Below are 19,172 nucleotides of genomic sequence, written 5' to 3'. Positions count from 1 at the left end.
AAGCTCCTTTGGTGCGTCAGGCGGTTGGAGAAGGGATTTAGCTATCCGATAGGTTTCCTTGGGTTTAGAGGCGGCTTTATTAATTTTGTCCTCAAAGTATGTTGTGTCAAGATCACACTCCGCAGGATCCGTATGTAAAAGAAATGCTCCACCTCCGGACCCCCCAAACACCCCGAATAGATATCACAGGGTATTCAGGAGATACGGTGAGGGAAAAAACCCCAAAAGGGGAAAAACCCAAAAGAAAAGATAGAAGGGAAAGGGTCAGCGGGGGAGCAGAAGCTGTAAATAGAAAGCACACAAGCATTAATATAGTTCTAAATGCTACTCTCATTCAATTCTCGCTAAAGGAAACATATCCTAATTTCACCTGTGAATAACTCCTTCCTGCCTCTTCACACAGCTGTATTCATAAGCCCCTCCTGCCTGCAGACACAAGAAGCATAAACATCAACATAAAGTACAAGCACCATATCCTTCTAAATAGAATACACTACTCTAGATACCTACCCACACAGTAGTAAGTAACACTTTAAGAATAACCTAGTCTTTAAGAATGATGAGACCTCGATAAGCGGTTCACCTGTAGGGATGTAGGGAATTAATGTAAAAAGTACTGAAAACCCCACTCAACAGGCAGGTCACTGCAGCATGAAGAAAGACTAACAAGTTCTTGTAACTTAGTCACCAGAAAGGACCTAACACGGTATGTTGCAGTTTAAGGCACTACCAACATCCGCTTAGGCATTTATATTCCTCTGTAAATACAAACAATGTACTTTAGACCTAACACGGTATGTTGTAGTTAACAACACTACCAACATCCGCTTAGGCATTTATATTCCTCTGTAATTGCAAACAATGTACTTTAAACCTAACACGGTATGTTGTAGTTTACGACACTACCAACATCCGCTTAGGCATTTGTAATCCGTCATTGATTATACCATGAACACTTTCCTTCGTGCCGGTATTGCGGAGGACACACCCCCCCTGCAATCCGTCACTAGTCGATAAAGATATGGCCCCCCTCCGGAGGTGAGTTGACGACAGTACAGCAAAGAACAGAACACACGGAGAAAACCCCTTGCAGCCGCAAAGGTACACAGTCTAATCCGACTGCCAAAGAAAACGGAAGCAGAGCACTTCAAATAATTAGCGCATTTGCGCGAACACATTACCCGGCTGTGCAATCTTCCCCTCAGATTCCAAGGACTGTCTTGGCAAAGGCATCACACAAAAACGAACGTCAGGAAGAGCAACAAGCTCCCAGTAACGAACACAAAATCACGAGCACTGTTTCCTGGTTCTGCCCCGCCTTATCCATGCGCCGCAAAGGATCATGGGACCAGTAGTTCTACTCCCTAGGTTCATGGGAATTGCAGTTCTAGGTAGGCGCTTCGCGGTCCAGAACCTGGCAGTACGCCCTCCTCACTGGCGCCTCCTAGGACCCGGCTTGCCAGGAAACCTTATATGGAAAGACATGACCGCCCTGGGGGCATGAACGTTGTGACACGGCTCCCAGGAATCATCCTCAGCCGTATATCCCTTCCACGAGACCAGATACCAGAGCACCCCTCTACGGTATTCGGAGTCACGAATAGACTTCACCTCGTACTCCAGACCACCGTCACAAAGTACAGGGGGCGGTGCCTGCCGGTGTGCGGAAAAAGCCTTTTTCAGCAACTGCACATGGAACACTGGATGGATTCTCAATGAAGCAGGCAACTTCAACTTATACGCCACAGGATTCACTTGTCTCACTATGGTGTAAGGTCCAATGAACCGTGGATGAAAGATACTCCTCATCTTAAATCTGATGTATCGTGTGGACAACCACACCCTGTCTCCCACCTGAAACACAGGACCCTGAGTACGGTGTGTGTCCTCCCATCTTTTATACGCTTCCTTGGCTTTCAGTAGGTGTGTCTGGACCCACCTATGCACCTTTCTTAGTGACACAACCCGTTCTCTCACAGTGGGTTGGTTGTTCAGTTCTGTGGGGATGTCTACTGGCAATGTGTTTGCGTCATATCCATAATTGGCTTTAAAAGGCGACATGCCCGTCGAACTGTGCCAGGTGTTATTGTAAGACAACTCAGCCATCCATAGTAGGTCCACCCAGGATTCATGGGCAGCCTCGGAGTAACAGCGCATGTATTTCTTCAATGTCTGATTTAGACGCTCCGTTTGTCCATCGGTTTGAGGATGGAAGCTTGTGGATAGCGCCGCCTCTATGCCCAAAGCCTTGCACCACATTTGCCAAAAGCGAGCTATGAACTGTGGACCTCTATCGGATACGATTACCCTCGGAATGCCATGTAGTCTTATGACCTGTGAGGCCAGCAATTGAGCGGTCTGACCTGCCGTAGGTAGGTTTACACAAGGGATAAAATGTCCCATCTTTGTCAAATTGTCTACGACCACCAACACTGCTGACTTACCCTGGTCCAATGGTAAGCCTGTTATAAAGTCCAGACTTATGTTCTGCCAAGGACGAGCGGGGGTCGGCATAGGCATCAACAGACCTTTCTTTTTGGTGTTCTCTCCTTTGGCTCTGGCGCAGCTGTCACACTTCCCTACCCATCTGGTAACATCCAAAGCCAATGAGTCCCACCAAAAATGTCTTCTAAGCAATCGCACAGTTTTGGTAACCCCTGGATGTCCCGCTGATGGAACTTCATGACACCAGCTATAAGCCTTCATCCGCAGTGCCTTTGAAGGTAAAAACAAGCTTTCACCCTGAAAAGGCAGTCCCTGTCTCACCTTCCTTCCTGGCTTCTTAGCCGCCCAACGTTCCCATGAACCCAAAGACCTGGCGCCTTTGATCTCTCCCAAGAACTTCTCAGCGCGAACCACACACACTACTTTATCCTGAGGGAGTATGGAGTGTTGTACATCTTCCAGAGACTCCGTACCTGTGTCCTGCCTGGACAGGGCGTCTGCCTTCCTGTTCTCTACACCAGGACGAAAAGTCACCACGAAGTTATATTCAGAAAAGAACAGCATCCACCGCATTTGTCTTTGCGTTAAATGTCTTGCAGAGGTCATATACTGAAGATTTCGGTGATCGGTGTATACCGTCACCGCTTGACTAGACCCCCAGAGGTAGGGCCTCCATTCTTGGAATGCTCTTTTAATTGCCAATAGCTCCTTCTCGGCGATTCTATAATTGACCTCCGCCGGGCTAAATTTCCTTGACAAAAAGGCGACTGGATAGAGCTGTCCATTGTCCGAATCTCTCTGGGATAGTATTGCCCCTATAGCTTCATCAGAAGCATCAGCTTCAACAATGAAAGGCGCTTCCAATACGGGATGGGCTAACACGGGTGCAGTTGTAAAGGGTCTTTTCAAAACCTGGAAGGCTTCGTTCGCCTCAGGTGTCCACACAAAAGATGACCCCTTTCTTAACAGTCTTGTGATGGGAACCGCAGTCTGAGAGAAGTGGAGTATGAATCTGCGATAATAATTCGCAAACCCTAGGAAGGTCTGTACCTCTCTCACATTTTTTGGGGCTGGCCAATCCTGGACTGCCTTAACTTTTCTCTCGGACATTTGTAGGCCAGAAGGGCTAAGATTCACTCCCAGAAATTCCACTTCCTGAACCCCAAACTCGCATTTGCTCAACTTAACGTATAAACTGTGTTCTCTCAATTTGTCCAAAACCTTACACACCTGGGCTGTGTGACATGAGACGTCTTGAGAGTAAATCAAAATGTCGTCAATATACATGACCACGAACCGATCCACATACTCCTTCAACACATCGTTTATAAAAAACTGAAATGCCGCTGGGGCATTACAAAGCCCGAATGGCATCACCAAGTATTCGTAAAGGCTGAATCTCGTCTTGAACGCCGTTTTCCACTCGTCCCCCTCTCTTACTCGAACCAGGTGATAAGCCCCACGCAAGTCCAAGCGGGTATAGATTTTGGCTTCTCTCACCTGGTCGAGCAATACCGAAATAAGGGGAAGAGGGTAACGGTTGCGTATGGTGTTCCTATTCAATACTCTGTAATCCACCCACGCTCTCAAATCCCCATTAGCTTTCGCTATAAAAAAGAGAGGAGAAGCCGCGGGAGAACGGGAAGGCCTGATGAACCCCAAACGCTCGTAGTGGTCTATGTACTCCCTCAAATGGGTGGTCTCAGGTACCGACAAAGCATAAACCCTACAGGTTGGTATTGTAGCTCCCTCTATCAGGTCTATGCGGCAATCATACTCCCGGTGTGGGGATAGGGTTTCTGCCTTCTTTTCACTAAAAACATCGCTATACTCCCTGTATTCTTTGGGTAAATGGACATTTTTTTCAGCCGCTGTGGCAGCCAAAAACGGGGTTGTTAACACCGCGACATGAGCAGGAACACATGGCACTAAATGATCCTGACAATAATCGGGTACAAAACGGAAGGTCTTTGTCTTCCAATCCACCATCGGATTGTGTCTGTGCAACCAAGGCATGCCCAGGATAACCTCATATTGAGGAGCAGCTATGATGTTCAAAGTTATTAACTCTGAATGCACATATCCATGCAACACCAATGACAAACCTACTTCGCTGGTTCTTTCAGTAATCTGGCCAGATGTTAACGGTTTACCATCAACGGCCAACACATCTTCAGGACTTTCTCTTATGACACGTGGTAACGCCAAACGTGTTACTAATCCATCATCAATGAAATTGCCTGTGGCTCCAGAATCCACCATCACCATAACCTGATGTTGTACATGATCACTTTCAATAGTCATAACCACTACCAGATGTGATTCATTTTCCTCTGGTCCTGCAGAGGACAACGAGGTGAGTTTCCATTCCTGCCCTCCGTCCGTCTTTGGTGTGCTGTCCACTCTTGCTGTTAGATCTGACACATTAGATGAAACAGCCACCCTCTTAAACTTGTTGAAACCACCAGAGGTCTTGGGTTTGGAGGGACACTCCCTAACGTAGTGTCCCTTCTTCCCACAGTACATACACAAGCCCTGTACTCGCCTTGTCTCCCTCTCTTCTCTTGACAAAGGAGCCCTAACAGCACCGATCTCCATGGGCTCAGGTGCGGATTCTGCTCCGCCTACACTTCTGCGAGGTGTCCTTTCGTAACTGTAAGTTCCTTTGTCCCAACGTCTCCTACCACCCCCTCTCTCTGTGAGACGGCTATCCAACCTCAACGCTAAATTCACCATGTCCACATAAGTGGTGGGTTGTGGATCCACCTGGGCCACCACATCCCTCAACTCCTCTTTCAACCCTAAATAGAAGAGGGACATTCTTTTCTCCTCTGGCCATTCAGCTTCGGCCACCAACCTGTTAAAGGCTGTCAAATAAGGAACAAGTTCTCCCTTACCCTGCCGCAGTTCCAAAAGTTCCCTGTCTGCGCTACAAGAAGTAGCCCTCCGATCAAAGACCCTCTCGAATTCGGTTCTAAAAGCGGACCAATGCGACAATATAGGGTCAACTTTTTTTACTAGAGGTACTGCCCAGTTAGCTGCATCTCCAACCAAACAAGAAATAGTGAACGCCACCCTAGAATGGTTGGTAGGGAAAGAAGAAGGTTTACACGAAAAGTGCATAAGCACCTGGGTCAGGAACACCTGCACCTTTCGGGGGTCACCAGAAAACCTTTCAGGATTAGCCAAAGGGATGGGAGGCGGTACTGTGACCTGTACATTGGAAGCAGGGGCGGAAGCATTGAATGGGTTACTCCCCAACCTATCCACCTTTTCCCTTAGAGCAGCCGTTTCTGCCTTAGAGGCGGCCAACTCCTGTTGTACCAGTACTAAAGCGTGTAATACATCCTCCATGGACGCCATTGCTCCCACACACGGATCGGGCAGAGCGAAATTCGTGGGCTCGTGATTCTGTCAAGATCACACTCCGCAGGATCCGTATGTAGAAGAAATGCTCCACCTCCGGACCCCCCAAACACCCCGAATAGATATCACAGGGTATTCAGGAGATACGGTGAGGGAAAAAACCCTAAAAGGGGAAAAACCCAAAAGAAAAGATAGAAGGGAAAGGTTCAGCGGGGAAGCAGAAGCTGTAAATAGAAAGCACACAAGCATTAATATAGTTCTAAATGCTACTCTCATTCAATTCTCGCTAAAGGAAACATATCCTAATTTCACCTGTGAATAACTCCTTCCTGCCTCTTCACACAGCTGTATTCATAAGCCCCTCCTGCCTGCAGACACAAGAAGCATAAACATCAACATAAAGTACAAGCACCATATCTTCTAAATAGAATACACTACTCTAGATACCTACCCACACAGTAGTAAGTAACACTTTAAGAATAACCTAGTCTTTAAGAATGATGAGACCTCGATAAGCGGTTCACCTGTAGGGATGTAGGGAATTAATGTAAAAAGTACTGAAAACCCCACTCAACAGGCAGGTCACTGCAGCATGAAGAAAGACTAACAAGTTCTTGTAACTTAGTCACCAGAAAGGACCTAACACGGTATGTTGCAGTTTAAGGCACTACCAACATCCGCTTAGGCATTTATATTCCTCTGTAAATACAAACAATGTACTTTAGACCTAACATGGTATGTTGTAGTTAACAACACTACCAACATCCGCTTAGGCATTTATATTCCTCTGTAATTGCAAACAATGTACTTTAAACCTAACACGGTATGTTGTAGTTTACGACACTACCAACATCCGCTTAGGCATTTGTAATCCGTCATTGATTATACCATGAACACTTTCCTTCGTGCCGGTATTGCGGAGGACTCCCCCCCCCCCTGCAATCCATCACTAGTCGATAAAGATATGGCCCCCCTCCGGAGGTGAGTTGACGACAGTACAGCAAAGAACAGAACACACGGAGAAAACCCCTTGCAGCCGCAAAGGTACACAGTCTAATCCGACTGCCAAAGAAAACGGAAGCAGAGCACTTCAAATCATTAGCGCATTTGCGCGAACACATTACCCGGCTGTGCAATCTTCCCCTCAGATTCCAAGGACTGTCTTGGCAAAGGCATCACACAAAAACGAACGTCAGGAAGAGCAACACGCTCCCAGTAACGAACACAAAATCACGAGCACTGTTTCCTGGTTCTGCCCCGCCTTATCCATGCGCCGCAAAGGATCATGGGACCAGTAGTTCTACTCCCTAGGTTCATGGGAATTGCAGTTCTAGGTAGGCGCTTCGCGGTCCAGAACCTGACATGTTGCTTGCGCTAGTTTGATATCGGTTTTGTACTTTTTAATTGCCGTTTTGTAGGCCATTTTTACAGAGGGCGAGTAGTCCAAGCGCCATTTCCTCTCGATTTTTTTGCAGTTGCGTTTTGCTTCCCGTAGGTTGGTGGTGTCCCATGGGGCGGTTGTGGTCCCGCACTTGAGGTTAATGTTTTTTTGTGGGAGCACTTGATCGAGAGATTTAGTGATCCAGGTGTTGTAATTCATATTCCCTCTATAGGATTGGAGCTTACAGGTGGTTTGGTTGATTCGAGTTTCTCCAACCATTCTGGTTGGGGGAGTTTGGACCAATTTCTGGATGTTTGTGTTGTTATGGGTCTGGGCCGGTGGGACTTAGGAGTAGTCCATGTGAGGGGGATGAGAAAGTGGTCAGTCCAGGGGAGGGGAGAGGGGTTTCTGATATGCAGGTTTGGGCAGTTACTGAAGATTGGGTCAAGGAGGTGACCCTTTTGATGAGTGGGGCCGTGGACCTGTTGCCGGAGTTGGATGGCGTCTAGGCTGGAGATTATTTCTCTGGCATTAGGATCGGTCGGATCATCAAAATGTGAATTCAGATCACCAAGGAGGGTGAAGTTTGTGGTGCTATAAGCAAGGTTTGCTATGGTTGGTGCGAGGGCAGGGAGAAACTGTCTTTGGGACTCCGGGGGGCGATATATAAGTATTCCTGAGAATGAGTTTGTGGGGCTGAATTTTATTGTGAACGGAAGACTTTCACTGTCTGGTATGGGGCCAGGAAGGGTGCCTATTTCGTAGCAAGTTTTGTGAATTATTGCCAAACCACCCCCCCCTTCCTGTTTTGCGGTCGTTGCGCAGTATCTGATATCCATGGGGGAGGTTTGAACAATATCTGGCCCTGAATGTTCTTGCAGCCAAGTCTCTGTGAGGAACAGAATATCAGGTTTTATGTCCTCAATTAGTAGAGAGATTTCCAGAGTGTGTTTGGGGAGGGATCTGCAGTTGAGCAGATACATAGAATACTGACATGTTTGGTTTGCCAGTGCTGGCAGATATTGGAACCCACATTGTTTGCAGATGGTATGGTGTACTGAAGGGTCCCAGGATGAGTGACATGATGGAAGAGCATCTCTTCTTATCTGACGAAGAGCTTGTGGGCTGTATTTCCTGGCATGGATGGATTGCGGGACAGGGAGGGTGGCCCCTGGCCCCGAACGGCTGCGGACGGGCGCAGACGGGCTTGCCTTTGGTGCGCCTTTGGTGCGCCGGCGGCGCGCCCGCTGCGTGTGGTGAAAAGCATCCCGTTAAATGGGGTGTTGCCGGTGAGGTCCGCCCCCTCCTCCCCCCTGGCCCGGAAGTGTTGTGAGCTCCGCTCCTCCCTCCACAACAATCGGGAAACAATCCTGTGGTGGACTGGGGAGGCGCGGGAGCCGGGTGTCCAAGGGTGCAAGAGGTGTGCGGGTGAGTGACAAGTGCTAGTTAAAACAAAATGCAGTTATTTGAGCCAAATCGCCCAAGTGCGGTATTTTAAAAGCAACTTTGTCAGTACATTTAAATTTTTAAAAACAAGGTGGTAGGGTACCTGTGAAAAGCGTTCGCAGCTCTCCCTATGCCTGCTTCCGCTGCGCGACTGCAGAGTGGCAGTCTAAGTAGGGTACTGCCGGTGAGGTCCGCCCCCTCCTCCCATCTGGCCCGGAAGTGCTGTGAGCTCCGCTCCTCCCTCCACAACAATCGGGAAACAAATCCCGTGGTTGAGAGAACTGTTATGGAACGTGAAACCTTTAGATAAAGAACCATTGATTTTTATATGAGCTGATGGGCCGATGTTTAACAACATAGCCATTTTTAGTTCTTACCTAGCTTGCGCTAGCGCTGTATCTTCGAGATCTGCTGTATTCAGGTATGGACTTGAAGCTCTGCCCATCTTTTTAATTGGCTCCTGTTATTGCCCTTTCTAAATAGTGACTTTTTATTCCTGAATAGGCTCAGTAGTCCTTCCTTAGTACCACCTATTCTCCATTTGTAACCTCCCATGAGGACTGGCCCACTTACGCATGTTGTTACTCGGCATGCTTCATCTACAGTCCGTAAGCACTATTTTACTAATTATTTTATTCTACCTGCTGTTGCAGGCAGGACCAGCTCTCCCACTTCACCGTGCTCACGTAGCAAGGCACGCCTTCATCGTAAACAATGTAGGCCACACCTTTTTCACCTTTTTTACCGGTGGGGCTCCCAAAACTCTTATTTTTACAATATTATATACTTTGCTTATGAAAAACGTACAATATTGAGGTTGACAGCTGCGCCTTTCTTTTCATTGGCCCAGCTCATCACACTCTATTTTATCAAAATTGTATGTTTTTCGTAAGCAGCACTATATTGAAAAGCAATCAGTCTAGTATTATTTCAATTTTGAGCTATTGATGTTGCAAACATTGCAATGCCATTAGCTCAAACTTTCAGTAACGAGAGAAAGATTGCAATGCAAAAGCTTGCATTTATTTTTTCTATGAATTTTAAGATTTCGTTTTTTAAGGGACTACCTCTTTTATCTATATTCTATCATATTTTGAAGATTTCTAATCAATCCTTTTTTAGTAACTTTCAAAAGTACTTTTTTAGATTGACGTTCTCATTAAAGCAGTAATGTTGAAGTAACGCTTTATTTGTATTTTTTTCTGATTTTGTTTTGCCCTCGGTCGTGCTGGGGTGCGGCGGCTGAACCGCATATTCCTGGTTTGAGGAGAGGGTGTTGTTTAACTACAAATTGGATTACCGACATCGAGGCTTGTCAGAGGAAATTTAGTCATGTCATTACTAACCCAAAAGTAGCTTCAGCGATGCAGTTGTTATTATGCAAATTTGCAATAAGGTATACACTAATGAACCGATTGAAACTTTCCTGGTGGAGTATTTCTAACGCCTTCCATTGAAAAGAGTACCACGCCGAGGATGTTAAAAGCAACGTGTATTGCAACAGGCACGTCTGTGTGTCTCAAAATGTTTCTGTAATTGTGAAAGAGGGATATGTAAGGTACAGGCGTTACCACAGTACTCACATTTCTTTACTCTTCCCACAAACATGCCTTGAAGAATGCACTTGATTGGTTATAAGAGAAAACTACAGCAGAAAACCAAAAAATGTTTAGGGCGGATAATGGATTTTGTGCACAACAACCTGCCTGCTAGCAAGTGTGTTTAAATCCACACATTGCTTAGTCCCGACCACTTTGTTGTATTGCTATAGAGGGAAAAAAAACTGCTGTCACGAACCAACAGCACCAGGTGTGTGAGTTTTTTTTAAACAGCAGATTTAAGTTTTCCATATCCACGCGTGAGTAGATTATCCAGTCGAATATTTGCTGTGGGACTTGTCTGACTTTCTGTTGGATAGACAGGACTACAAATGCCAAAATGTAAGGAGAAAGAAACTTGAACTGAGTGAGTTAGTCATATATGGATTTGGAAAACCCGAGAGCTCTGTGCAGGGAACCAGCAGCCTCTTGCTAACTTTCTGGGAGCAACAGCCCTGTCAATTTTCCCGTGTCCATGCATGATATGCTGCCCCTGTACAGTTTTTTGGGGAAACACTGAGACGTGTCTTGTACATTCCTTTCTAAAACGGGACGACAAGTTCCAGAAGTCAACCTCGGGTGGAGCAGCATATCTCTTATGTACCTGAAAAACTTTACAGCTATGGAAAATAAGCATTTGCAATGCAATAGGTCTCACATCTGTGAGAGATTGAGCTATTGGTGTTGTAAATCACAATGCCTTTTATGTATGTGTTTTGAAAATCTGCAAGCGTGCATAAATATGCACATTGTACTTATAGTCCTTGCTTCAGATAAGGAAGGCTGGCATTAAAAGAGGCGCAGTTACTGCCAGGCTTGCTTCTCGTATTTAGAAGGGCCAACAAAGGAGAATTGTATTGACTTTTCAGTTAGTCTTTTCCTAAGCACCAGGAAGCCTTTTCTACAGATGACAATGTCCTAATTCTGAGAGATGCACATTTTTGATCCTTTCCAAGAGATTGATCTGATCTTGCACATATGTGCCAGAATTTGCTCATAATGTTGGTGTCTCAGTGGTTAAAAAATCAAAGGTCCCAGATTGGAAGCATTCTTGAGTTTTAAGGAAGGAACACAATAAGCTTTTTTTATCTCAAATTCTCTGACGAATGAGATACCTGAGACACTAGGGATCCAAGCCTTAATGAAGTTGATCGTAGAAGGGGGCTCACTGTCCAAGTCCTCAGGGAGGCCGAAAACTCTAAGATTGTGCCAGATATTTCTATTTTCCAAGTCAGTAAGCTCTATCCACCGAGAAGCCAACATGTTGTCCATTTTGTGGAGCTTCTTCGATTGGAGATTGTTGTGATCTTTCAGGGAACTGGTAATGTTCTCAGCATTGGTAATCCTCACAGTAAGCTCTTCAGGTCCTTTCATATTGCCGCTACTTCAAATTGTAGCAGATCCCTGTTAGTTTTAGTACTTTGGGCGATGTAATAAACTGAATTCAGTTTCTTTAGTATAGTGTCCAGAGTCAAAGCACTGTCTGATGTGTCTGGTTCAGGAGAGTCATGAAGTGGTAGAAGTTGCTTTGCTCTCTTTAAACTTCCTTTTGATTGTTTACCTTTACGGTGTTTACCATCATTGTGTTCTCTAATGTCCACCATGTTCGTGTCCTATGTACAGTGAACATGAGGTAAATGTCAAGGGCATGGTACATCACAAAGGAAGGCACTCCTGTGAACGCTCAAGGTGCAAAGGTGTAAGAGGGAAATTATATTGTGATAAGACACCACTTGGGCTCTTTATATGGAAGCACTAAAACAAGTAGAGCAAGGATGGCAAAGTATGAAAGAGAGCAAAAGCTTATTAAAGAATATTCTGACCAGCTCTATGCCTCAGACATAACTTTTCTTTAAGTGCAAGATCTCAAACATATAATTTTCCAAGGGTGTGGTGAGCGCCCCCTAAAAACGACCCAGTGGACAAGGGGAGAACTAGAGAATCAAAACCTTGTAATAAGCATGCCTATGACAGTTACTGCATTTAGTGTAATTTTGTGTAGCATTGGTCATATATACTGCAAAAAGGAGCTAGAGATGTAAGAAGACTTCGCTACAGGAAAAGGAAGGTTCCAGATTACTTCCAGAGGTAGGCTTTGTCTTCTTTGGCACTGCAGCCCCCTCCATATTACCACCTATGCACTAGAATTGCATTCACAGATATTGCATTTTGTGCATGCCCAAAAAATATAGCAGAAGGGAGTTAGAGAAGCAAAATGATTCTGCCTGTGAAGAAATAAGGCTCCGAATTACTCCCCGAAGCGCATTACCTTCCACATGCACCGCAGCTTGCTGCGCGTTACCTCAATGACTGATGTGTTGTGAACAAATCAGCCTCGGAGACAGTATTGGGCATATAGAATGCCAGAGGGGAACAGGTGTGGACCGCTCAAAATCGGGCAAGTGAACAACTACTACATGATCATCACCCAGGGAGGAGACGTCACAAAAAGAAGGTGAGTGTAGGTGAGCGGCGCCGCCATGACAGGAGATACGTGCCCCTGACCATGCCGAAGTTAGAAGTGGGATCGGTGGAGGTTAACCAAGGATTGCTAGGCCCTCATGCTTGTGCAGGAAACAGTCCCTACCATAAGAACTCAGAACCGGTTCTAGGATTTTTGGGGCCCTGGGCCGAAAGGGAATGTGCGAGGGCCCTTTAATTTACATAAGTTACACATTCAGAGCTCAGAAAGCTGCTTTGTGCAGACTCCTCCTGGGCCACAGCTCCTCCTCTCAACCACCTACAAGCACCTCTTTTACAGCTGAAGACTTGAGAATTGCTTGGGGCCGAGAGTTAAACCTGTGGGGCGCTAAAGTGCTGACAATGGGCGTTCCGCAGTGTCTCTGAATGGACAAACCTGCAAACTGCATCTCCTGGAAACTGGGACACCACCCCTAAGAGGCACAGAGAGGGCCCAGGGAGGGCCCCCTCCCTTACATAGACCCAATTGCAAAGAGACACCTTTCTTTCAATTGGATCGGCAGGAGTACAAGAGGGCTGGTGGTGTGTTAAACTGGTGCTGGCCCCATGCTGGTGTGCTGAGTGTGAGGACCTTGGCAGCTGCCCACCCTGCCCATGCCTAGCGCTGGCCCTGTAAGAACTGGTGGGGCTTGAATTAGAGAGGCTCCAGGGACAGGAGTAGGGACAGAAGATCTGCCATTCCGAATGGGCTCCAAGCCACGCCCCCGGGCACCAACCTCTTTATTTCCCACATTACACATGGCACAAAATTTGCCTGTACTACCTGGCACTGGCCTAATATTCTCCAAATATTTCATCCACATTGCTTTTAGAGCTAGAAACTAAATGTTTAAATGTAAAATTCTTGACAAAGTGCCACTTTAGTATACCAATGGTACATTTTCATTGAATTGGTGAAATCCACCCTTGCACAAATTACTGTTGTGCACAATCAGTAATTTAGCCCTGGGTGTTCACTGCATCTGTTGGGTGCCTGCTCTCTGGATCCAAAGATAAGTGAAAGGCTCACTGGCCACAGGCCTATGCGAGAAGGGGCTGGGCAGAGTGGAAAAGTGGTAAAGCTAACGCATATTTGGATACATTGTGTGCTTGCTCTTACAACCCAACAATCAGTGAAAGACTGATTGGCCCGGCCTATGAGAGAGTGGACTGGGCATAGTCGTAAAGCTCTTGTTTATCGGGATCTTTTTGTTCCTGCTCTCTCAACCCAATCATCAGTGGAAGGCTCACTGGCCCAAGGCCTATGAAAAGGGGAGAGACAGAGAGGTAAAGCTATGGCTTATTTGAAAAGGTTGTCTTGATCCTTACTGAATATACCATTTGCAGGGCTTTACTTTGTACAGCCTTTAGAAAGCTATTAGTATTTTTAAGTCACTTGGAGGTCTCTGTAGTGTCAGTCTAGTAGATATTTTCGGTGTCACGTATCTTTTTACACACATCAACACAGGCCATACACACAAATGCACGTGCTAAAATGTTCCTGGCTAAAAAGAAAAAACGTTTTTTCTACTTTTAGAAACAAAGGCACAAGACAAATAGCTTGCTTAATCTCCACTACGGCCCCCTCGTGGCGGGATGCCTGGCTTTCACCTTGGGGATGCCCAGTACGGGTTATCTCACAGGGAAAAGCCAGGACAGGTTCCCAAAGCAAGCGCCTTGAGACCTTGCGGTGATAAGGCGCTATATAAGAACCTTTGACATTGACATTGACATAAATATATAGTCTGGCTAGCCACTCAAAGCCATAACGCTGTATACAAAACACACTGTGGCTTTATCACAAAGGCACATTTGAGTATGTAAAGTAATACTCTTCTAATACTTGGTTTATGCACTATTACATACCTTTGTGAGTTGGCCCATACATTACTAAAATGGGATTATAATGGGAATGATCATATATTATTAGTCCCTATAGAAAGGACTGCCCTCTTTGGAAGAAGGCCCTAAGGGTAAATGCTCATTTCATGTTCGTTTATGCTAACTACAGGTGGTAATACATAGCTTGTAATTTATAAGTATATTACTCAGTCTTATTTTAAATAAATCACAGTGCTCATTTTGACTGTCTTTCAAATACGAATTAAATATTTCTTCTTTACCGTTCTGGTTTGCAGACAGTGAGATACAACTGAGGAGAGACATGGTCTTTTGCCAAAGCCTGGTGGCCACAGTCTGTGCCTTCTCGGAGCAGCTCGTGGCCGCATTAAACCAGATGTTTGACAGCAGCAAGGAGTACGAGGGTGAGACGCACGAGACCAGCAAGAGATGGCTGGAGCAGATAGCCAGTGCAGGTGTTTTGCTGCATTTCCAGTCCCTGCTGACGCCAAACCTGGTAAGGAACAACGTGGTGGGTTTGGAATAATTTACAAGTCATTTTGTGGGACACAGTGTACTTAGCTCTTTCATTACTGTTTCACTACTCAGTTTTTACATATCAAGATTGAACTGTGCGTTATTTCTCCGTAATTCTCATCTCCTAGTTATTGAGTACATTCTCTGTGACATGCTTTTTTGTTTATCTTACGTTTATGTCTTTAGCAACAACATCAAAAACTATCAGAAGGATCACAGGGGCTTGATTTTGGCCAGGGTGCACAACCATGGTTTGAATCAGTGCACACATTGGGCCTCATTTATGAAAAGTGACGCATCGCTGCGTGAAAACAGCGATGCGTCACTTTTCACTGCGCCCTCCTTGCGACACCAATGATGCGTCATATTTACAGTATGACGCATCATGGCACAAGGAGTTACAGATACGTCAGTATTTCTGACGTATCTGTAAGCGCAAAAGTGACGCATTGCTGGAGTGTGTCACCAAAGTGACGCAACTCCAGCAATGTCTCCTTTCACATGGGGCAAGCCCCATGTGAAAGGGCCTGCGTCAGTCATACGCCTGCTGTGAGTCAGGCGTAAGAAAGTGACGCATTTGTGTCCTAGAAGGGGCGCAGTGAAATCTTATAGATTTCACTGCGTCACTTCCATGACCCTTTCTTGCGTCAAAACGCCCCCCCCTTGCATACATTATACCTGGCGCAGGTATAATGTGGCGCAGGGGTTTACAAAGTGACGCATCTACCTAGAAGCGTCACTTTGTAAATATGGCGCACAAGGTGCATTTTTTACGCCACTGGTGCGTCACAAAAAGTGACGCACCGGCGGCGTAAAAGTGACGCACAGCCTCATAAATGAGGCCCCCTGAGTGCACCGGTTTAGGCCGTGGTTGTATACTACATTGCAAGAAATGTATAGCATGCAATACATGCTGTGAATGAATGCTTGCACCGTTTAGAACCAATAAGCAGTAGTTCCCTAGTCATGCGGTGTATCTATCCTTGTGGTACCTCTGACTCTTAACAGGGGCCTGAAGACCCCTAAATGGTGAACACAGTTGAACTCTACACCCACCCAAGTGGAGACATTCAGAAACCCTTTTGGGGGCCGTGGAGGTGAGTGCACATGAATGCAGGGATGCAAGTAAATATTGACATGCCTTTTGACGGAGGGTGGGGACTTGTGATTTCTCCATGTCATCTACTAAATAGTTTATTTACAGTTGCACTCATTTTATGATTATTTCTGGGTAGTGTACAGTTAATGCAGAAGTCCTGCGAGTTTTGGTCTATGAATCTGCACTTGCAACATGGAAGGTATGCATTGACAATCCTTCATTTGCAAGGGGCTGTCTTACCAATTATAGAAAAAAACATTTGACATTAAACCGGTACGTTGCCCCGGCACAATATGCAGGGCAGAAGTGGGCACACTAATGGTTTCAATGCTTTCTGAAACTAGAGATCGAAGTGGGTGAAAACTACTGGGATGGGCATTCTGATAGATTTTTCCTTAATTCAAAACTGTTCATATAATTTGAAAGAAAGAAAAAGTGTTCCATAAAGACATGTGGATGCCAATCGGTGCACCTCATAATTTCCATGCCAAGCCTGGTTCAGCAGAGGCAAGCGCCCCACCACAGAGCATCAGTCTCATAGAGCTTCTGCTACAGGCAACATCAGAGGAGTGGTGGCCCTTGGGTTGGTCCTTATCCTAGGGCCTGAGCCTCAGGGGGCTACACATGAAAGGACATATCTGCTACCCTTCCACCTCCCCCCGCCACTCCTCTTAATCACCATTGATTTGTTATGTTATGGGTGTCTTATATAGCGCTCAGCTACTCCAAGGAGTGTCCCGGCGCTTTCTAACCCACAGCAGACTACAGAGGGCAGGGCAGAAAAAATAGAGAGGAAGCAAGCAGATCACTGTCCATAGAGCCACGTCTTCAGACCCTTTCTGAAGGCCAGAAAATTCGGAGTACAGGGGAGCGACAGAGGGAGGGTGTTCCAAAGCTGGGGAGCCAGATGTTTAAAAGAGCGTCCCCCTAACCATGCTTTCCTAACAGCAGGGACAATGGCAAGACCAAGAGATTCCGATCTAAGGGATCTGGTTGGTTCGTAGAAAGCAAGACGTTTCTGAATATATTCAGCTCCCACCGCATGGAGTGCCTTATGCGCCAGCGTAAGTGTTTTAAAAACAATCCGCTTCCGAATAGGGAGCCAGTGTAGGGAGTGTAGGAGATCCGAGGCTCTCGTTCGACGAGGTAGGCCAAAAATCGCCCGTGCCGCCGAGTTTTGGACCACCTGAAGTTTTTGTAGTAGATAGTCCGGAAGACCTAAACATAAAACATTTGAGTAGTCCAGCCTGGAACAAATTAGAGCCTGGACCGTAGTCTTCCTATGCGCAAGCGAGAGCAGGGGAAGGAACTTGTGTAACATTTTGAGGAGACCATAGCAAGTGCCAGTCAGTCCAAGGATCTGGAACTTAAGCGATAGGCTGTTGTAAATTTTGACCCCCAAGTTCTTAGCAGCCAACGAGGAGGACGCCGGGGGGAACATGTTCACAGGCCACCAATCCCGCCAGCTCGGGTCGGCCTGACATCCGAAGAAAAGCACCTCTGATTTATCGGGGTTGCACTTGTGGCTGTTTCACTGAAACCAGTCGAAAACAGCCCCAAGACACCCGCGGATGCTCTCTCCATCGAACTCAGCCACCTTACCACAAGTGAAAAGGAGCGGGGTGTCATCAGCGTATGACACAATCTGAGCCCCAAAGGACTCCGCCAGCACCGCCAAAGGGGTCATAAAGATATTAAAGAGAGTCGGGCTCAGCACCGACCCCTGCGGGACTCCGACCTCCAAAGGCGGCACTTCGGCTGAGTATGGGGGGGCCCAGACCACCTGCCGGCGACCAGCTAGATAAGATCTAAACCAGCTCAACACCGTCCCTCTCAGACCGATCTCATGGAGTCTGCTGAGGAGACCCTCATGAGGGACGGTGTCGAAAGCCGCCGACAGGTCTAGCATTATCAACATGGCCCTTCCTCCTGCGTCCAGCACTTCCTTGATGGCCTCATTAACCTCCAAAAGTGCCGTCTCGGTGCTTAGATTGGATCGAAAGCCCGACTGGGTGGGGTGCAGCAAGCTATGGGTTTCAGGAAAAGTGGAGAGCACAGTATGAACATGCTTTTCCACTATCTTTGCGAGAGCAGGCAGGAGGGAAATCGGCCTATAATTGGCATGGATCTCGGGGTCAACGCCAGACTTTTTAAGGAGTGGGACGACCAACGCCTGTTTCCAAACCAAAGGGACTACACCACTAGTCAGTGACAAATTCAGAATGGGATTAATCAGCGGGTTCAGAACCTCCGCTGCCCTAGCCAGAAAACTAGCAGGGCAGGGGTCAGACTTGAGTTTGAACAGGAGGTCCTGAGAAATAGAATCAGAGAGAGATGGAAACTCAGACAGAAAGGGTCCAGGTCCAGCTGTTGAATTCAGCTGGTCCCTCGGGATGGTAACAACATTAGGGCCCAAAAAAGAGAAAGAGTCTTGAATCCGCTTAATTTTAGTGGTGAAAAAGCTAGCCAACGAGATCACCCATGGCTCAGAAAACTCATGATGCGATACATTAGCCTTAGGGGTTATAAACTCCTTCACAATAGTAAAAATTTCCCTGCAGCAACTTGAAGCAGTCTCAATTCTTGCAGAGAAAAATTTCTTCTTTTCGGCCAAAATGTCCGCATGATAGACCTTGATAGTAGCCCTATAAGCAGCCTTGGCCCCAGGATCATACTGCTGGCGCCAGAGCCTCTCTGCTACCTTGCAATTGCGCCGGGACAGTGCAAGAGCCTCTGTGAACCAAGGCGCAGAGGTCCGCCTTGCAGTTGTCCGGGACTCAATCGGCGGAGCCAGTTCATCTAACCGCTCCACAAGCCACTTCTGTAGCAAATCAAGATCCTTCTCCAGGTCACCTGATAGAGGGCATGGATGCTCCAAGCAGGCCTGGGCCAAACTCTCAGGAGTCACCCGATGGTATGCCCGACTAGTATGCCTAGGCTGATTGGAAGTTGTACAGGGGGGTTTAGTGGTGCCCCGAATCTGAAAACTAATCAGAAAGTG

The 19,172-nt window shown here is 46.6% G+C and overlaps 1 protein-coding gene across 1 annotated transcript in view; it reads left to right on the top strand.

The window, feature by feature from the left end:
• The window catches only part of PREX2 (phosphatidylinositol-3,4,5-trisphosphate dependent Rac exchange factor 2), a 1,276,790-nt gene that overhangs the window by 956,309 nt on the left and 301,309 nt on the right, over positions 1-19,172 (top strand). Inside the window, exon 33 of the mRNA XM_078687188.1 lies at positions 14,835-15,052. Within this exon, the coding sequence (XP_078543314.1) occupies positions 14,835-15,052 (218 nt within the window). The remainder of the gene's footprint in view (positions 1-14,834; positions 15,053-19,172) is intronic.

Source organism: Lissotriton helveticus, chromosome 4_1 (genome assembly GCF_964261635.1).
Source record: "Lissotriton helveticus chromosome 4_1, aLisHel1.1, whole genome shotgun sequence".
In the NCBI taxonomy this organism is placed as follows: domain Eukaryota; kingdom Metazoa; phylum Chordata; class Amphibia; order Caudata; family Salamandridae; genus Lissotriton; species Lissotriton helveticus.
Note: the sequence above shows the minus strand (reverse complement) of the source record. Positions and strands in the feature narration are given on the sequence as shown.